The 6,000-nt window shown below is 40.9% G+C and overlaps 1 protein-coding gene across 1 annotated transcript in view; it reads right to left on the bottom strand.

Moving 5' to 3' along the window:
- Positions 1-296: 296 nt before the first annotated feature.
- The window catches only part of EPB41L4A (erythrocyte membrane protein band 4.1 like 4A), a 386,643-nt gene continuing 380,939 nt past the window's right edge, over positions 297-6,000 (bottom strand). Inside the window, exons 21-23 of the mRNA XM_075325013.1 lie at positions 5,191-5,301; positions 2,390-2,468; positions 297-951 (exon numbers count right to left, since the gene is read on the bottom strand). Coding sequence (XP_075181128.1) covers positions 832-951; positions 2,390-2,468; positions 5,191-5,301 — 310 coding nt within the window. The 3' untranslated portion in view covers positions 297-831. The remainder of the gene's footprint in view (positions 952-2,389; positions 2,469-5,190; positions 5,302-6,000) is intronic.

The following is a 6,000-nucleotide window of genomic DNA, read 5'->3' as shown; positions in this document are numbered from 1 at the left end:
TAGTGAATAATGTACAGTATATATATATATATGTGTTGATAGATTTGTTTAATCTCACCTCCAAAACATATGCTTGTGTGGCCTAAAGAAGAGAAAAACATTCCATATACTCGTATGTATATTAGGGCTAAGATTTGGTGAGTGCTTGGCTTTCTCTGGTGAGAGGCATTTTTGGTAACGGATTTAGAAGAGATTGATATTGCTGTGGTTGCTTCCTAGGAAATCCTTGACTTCACATCTGGTGAATAAATACAAATAAGTTTTGTTTGTTTTGATTTTTTTTACATTTTATTCTTAAATACTTTTAGATTTTAATACTGAAAGAATAAAATAAATTCAAAAAGTCCTCAAAATAAAAAAAACAAATTTACAAATAATATTTCACTTGGTATACAAGCATCTATAGCCCAAATGCCATTGAGCAACTAGAATCTAAGATTGTGCCAAACAAGTAGGTGTAACGTCAAATATTTCAAAATTCCGGCAGCTAGAAATGATTGGCTTTCGTAATCACAGACCACATAAAATGTAGACAGGGTTCGTAACAATGGCATTGGAGCAGCATATTTCATGTGGTGGTCACTGTAACATTGGCGGCTGATGTATGAGACACAAGCTTTGTTCGGTTTTCCTAGAACAGTTTAGAGTTTGGTTTCCACACCTTTCTATTGAAAGTGGTCACGCAAGAACTTTGCCATTATGACCACTGTGGGGCAGGCTCCAGCGATAAAAAGAGCTGAAGAGATTTTCAATTTAGTCTGTCATGGAAATGTAATTTATGGGGGTTCTTGGTCCATAGATCATACTTTCAAAAGCCATTTCCCACTGTTGTCAGGTTTCAGAGGTAAGATGTGAGGTCTGCACTGTTTTCATGTTTTTCATACTGTGCTTTCCATCCCTGCCATGAGACACACCGGCTTCAATCAGGCTATCCTTTGACCCATTCCGTCTCTGAAATTAAAGTTGAAATTATTATGTCAAATGCTTCTCTAAGGAGATAACTACAAACTCAATTTTTTTTTAAAGTACATAAAAACAAATCTACAAATGAAGAAAAGTGTAAATCATTAAAGGGGTGGTCCAAAGTCAATCTAAATTTCCATCTAAATCCCTAACTATTTAGGGCCATAATTTAAGCCATTTTCTACCATACTTGTATTAAACATTTTCGGTCCATGCTAAGATATTCAAACAAAGCTTCATCAGAGCAGGTGACAGAAGGTGGGGTCACTGTCAAGGCCTCTGTCCCTGAAACAAAGTGTCATCAGTGATTTTCATTTCAGGGGCTGATCTGTCCCTGCTTTTTCCCTCCCTGCGAGCTGTGCACTGTACGATCTGCACAGTGACAGCAACCACTCTGTTGTCAGCTCAGATCAGTAATACTCTGCCAGCAACAGAGCGGTGTCTATACCCGCAAAGCAGAAGAATAACGCCGCCCTCACTAGTAAGGTCATTGGGCTTCGGCATGGCAGGTATTTATACCACTGTGCTGCTGGCAGATTACTGATCTGAGCCAACAACAGAGCAGGTGCAGTCACTGCAGATCGTACAGTGCACACTTCACAGTGAGGGACAGAACAGCCTCTGAAATGAAGTGTCATTAATGATTCTTTGTTTAAGAGAGGGAACAAGGGACGTTCCTAAAGGTACCGTCACACTAAGCAACATCGCTAGCAACATCGCTGCTGAGGCACAACTTGCTAGCGATGTTGCAGTGTGTGACATCCAGCAACAACCTGGCCCCTGCTGTGAGGTCGTTGGTTGTTGCTTAATGTCCTGGACCATTTTTTAGTTGTTGCTCTCCCACTGTGAAGCACACATCGCTGTGTGTGACAGCGACAGAGCAACAACTAAATGTGCAGTGAGCAGGGAGCCGGCTTCTGCGGACTCTGGTAACCAATGTAAATATCGGGTAACCAAGAAGCCTTTTCCTTGGTTACCCGATATTTACCTTCGTTACCAGCGTCCGCCACTCTCAGCTGTCAGTGCCGGCTCCCTGCTCCCTGCACACGTAGCTGGAGTACACATCGGGTAATTAACCCGATGTGTACTGTGGCTAGGTGTGCAGGGAACAGGGAGCCGGCACTGGCAGTGTGAGAGCGGCGGAAGCTGGTAACGAAGGTAAATATCGGGTTGGTTACCCGATATTTACCTTAGTTACCAAGCACAGCATGCTTCCACGTGTAGCGACGCTCCAGCGATCCATGCCAGGTCAGGTTGCTGGTGGGATCGCTGGAGCGTCGCTTAGTGTGACATCTCACCAGCGACCTCCTAGCAACTTACCAGCGATCCCTATCAGGTTGTATCGTTGTTAGGATCGCTGGTAAGTTGTTTAGTGTGACTGGGCCTTTAGTTTGTTAGTTTGACTTCAGACTACCCTTTTAAATACCTGTGAGGAAGGTCCAGTGATGCAATTGGTATCTGAAGCTCGTGTTACAATCAAGGGAGGCACAAGATCAGTTTTCACACTAAAAGAAATATACAGATATTCATTGGCTTAACAAAAATAAAGAACATGCTGGATATCTCCACTAACATCTACGTAAAGAACTGTTCATCTGAAAAGGATTAAAAAGGATTCTGTCAGCACAAAATGACTGTCTAATACAAGCCCATGTGCTCAGTGCTCCCCTGGCCACACTATTCAGTGCTTCTTCCCAGTTGCAGGTTTTCCATTTATTTCTACCAGAGCTGTCAATCAAGCAAAATGAGGCAGAGATAGATAGAAAACAAATAGGTGGGAAGGTGTATTGAACTGCTCAGTCACATAAAGGGTGCACCGAAGCGCCAGTGCTTGGCTTGAACACCCTATAAAAGTGTTGGACTTATGGAATTCTAAATAAAGCTAAATTATTTTCCATTTTAAGTCTCGAGCTGCAATCATATTTTGTTCTTTTGTTCTAGCCGCTCAGAGATGCTAAGCTCATTTATTGGCTACAGTGCTGTCGACATGATGTCAGTGCTACAGACACTACCTGACACCAACAAGCTGTGGGAAGTAAGCCACATCTCTTTTTACTTTAAATCTGGCTGAAAAAACAGAGGTGGAGTCCTTTCTACGCTTCCTTCACTGATTTCATAGGGGTCCACCAGTCCAAAGTGAATGAGCGAAAGAGAAGTCTAAATCACATTAACATTTGGTGTGACCACCCTTTACCTTCAAAACAGCATCACATCAGCAATTCTTGTAGATACACTTGTACACAGTTTTTGAAACAACACATCAGAGGTTATTCCAAACAGCTTGGAAACTGAAACTCAGCTTTTCTGTGGATTTAGGCTAGCGAAAATTCTTCTGCTCTTTTCATGTAATCTTAAACAGACTCGAGGTTTTTGATATTAGCTCTGTGGGGCCATATCATCACTTCCCGGACTCCTTGTTCCTCACACTGAAGATAATTCAGTGACATTGGCTGTGTATTTGGGGTTATTGTCCTGCTGCAGAATAAATTGGAGGCAGATGCTTCCCAGGTGATGATAGATGAATATCTCCATTTATCACCATTAATCTTGACCAAATCCCAAATTCTATTTGCAGAAATACAGCCTCAAACTTACAAGGAACCTCCACCATGCTTCACTTTGTCCTGCAGACACTCCTTATTCTGCTGATCTCCAGCCAATTGGTGAACAAACTTATCTGTCAAACCCAAATATTTCACATTTTGACTCAAGTCCAGAGTACCTGCTATTCTTCTGCACCCAAGTTCCTAAGTTTGTGTCCATTGTTGTGTTGTTTGACCTTGTTTCCATGTTGAAATTGTTTTTGTCTGCGATTCTTTCACAAAGACCCCATCTGGCCAGACTTTTGCAAAAGTTAGACGGGTGTATCTGGATCACACTCATTGCTTCCTGTTCTGAGCTGATGGCACTACTGGACATCTTCTATTTTCATGGGCAGTATGATGTGTCTTTCATCTGCTGCACCTTGGTTGACCACTCCATATGCAGTCCTCAACATTCTCCATGTTTTGGTGTCCTCAATGCTGATAAATACAGATACCTATGCATGCTGCAATACCATCAGGGAGGCTTCTTATTGGTTGCAAATATATTCTTCAGCACGACAACTATCCAAAACATACAGCCAACATCATTAAGAAACTGAAGCATTTCTGCAAGCCTCATCCACAGAAGATCTGTAATTACCGGTAGTTCTCCCAAGACGTTTGGAAAACCCTCCCTGCTGAGTTTCTCCAAAAACTGTGCACTGGAAGAACTGATGCTTTTTGAAGGCACAGGATAGCAGGTTAGTCACACCCTGCTAAATGATAACAAGCTATTAATACTTTCTTACCTAGAAGCATTTTTTTACATCTATAAACGTATATAAACATACATTTTTTTTACATCTATAAACATACATACATACACACCTATATAGTGCCATGAAAAAATGTTTTATGGCCTGTGAACGTTTCCACGCTTTTTCACCTTACAGCAACAAGCCCAAGTGTATTTTATTGGGATTTTATGTGACATACCAACACAAAGTAGCAAGTATATGAAGTGTAAAGAAAGTGACAACTCTTCTCATTGTGGCCGGTTTATAGTGAAATTATGCTTTTTGCATTTCCGGATTATGGCCCCAACAGTGCTCTCTAGAACCTTCAGTAGTTTAGAATTTCTTCTGTAACCAATGCTATCAGAATGTTTTGCAATAATAAAGTTGTGAAGGTCTTGAGACAGCTCACTGGCTTTACCAATCATGAGACGTTTTTTTGTGTGGTACCATGGTAATGAGACCTTTTTGCAAGCAATCAGTTAAACCAGCTGATATTATTTTTCACTTAGTGGCAGGAATGCTTTAATTACTGATAAATATCAGCTGGTGTCATGACTTTCCATGGCTTTTGCACCTCACTTTCTTCATGTATTCAATACTTTTTCCATGCGTAATTTCTCATTATTACACATAACTTAATTTATGGACATATGGTTTGATTTCTTTGCCTGTGTGGATTGGATGGGTTGTTACCGACATCTGGTGAGAAATTACGTCAATAGCACCTTTAGAAATACATTTACTTAGAAAACTGGTGACGTGTTTAGTACTTACTTCACTCTCTGTATTAGATTGCTATATATATTTCTATATTTTTCATGAATAAGAGTACAATATAAAAATATATTTTGTGCTAGTTACGCAATGATTGCCAGCTTTATAACATTGGTAATTTCAAAACTTACTTGACTTCAGACAGAACTGATCTTTCACCGTCAGAACACTGAGATCTCCTGTACTGACGAAAGCTTCGTGGGGAGTGAGAGTGCCTGATACGTATAGGGTCACCTTGAGTCCTGTTTAAACCAAATAAATGTTATATCTTATTTACAGTATCCATAGATAAGCGCTATATTGCATACTGTTAGGGCAGCAGAAGCATAATTAGGAAGGTACGGGCCCCATAGAGACCTAAATGTTTCATTAACAGTAGGAAATATAATAATTTTTTTAAATTACTATTGTGGTCCATTGTTATTCCAAATAAAGGATTTTTTCAGTCTTTGTGTTTATTTACTTTCACTTCCAGATTAGTGATGGGGGGGGGGTCTCATAGACACCTGCCATCACTAATCTAGGACTTAGTGGGTTGCTGTGGGCTGCCATTAACTCCTTATTACCCCGATTGCCACAGCATCAGGGCAATTGGGAAGAGTCGGGTAAAGTGCCGGGACTGTCACATCTAATGGATGTGACAATCCTGGGCGGTTGCAGGCTGCTATGCTGGGGGGCGGCCAATAACCATGGCCCTCTCCAGTCTGAGAATAGTAGCCCCCAGCTGTAGGGCTTTATCTTCGCTGGGTATTAAAATTGTGGGGGGGGAGGGGGGCAAGCTGTTTTTTTTTAATTATTTATTTAAATAATTTAACTGAAAAAAAAAAAAAAAAAGCCACATGCGGTTTCTCTTATTTTGATAGACAGCCAAGATAAGCGCAGGACTGGGCGCTGCAGCCTGTAGCTGTGGGCTTTATCTGTGCTGGGTATCATAATATGAG

Source organism: Anomaloglossus baeobatrachus, chromosome 1, assembly GCF_048569485.1.
Source record: "Anomaloglossus baeobatrachus isolate aAnoBae1 chromosome 1, aAnoBae1.hap1, whole genome shotgun sequence".
NCBI classification, from domain to species: Eukaryota; Metazoa; Chordata; class Amphibia; order Anura; family Aromobatidae; genus Anomaloglossus; species Anomaloglossus baeobatrachus.
The sequence above is the reverse complement of the archived record's forward strand: the minus strand, read 5'-3'. Positions and strand labels throughout refer to the sequence as shown.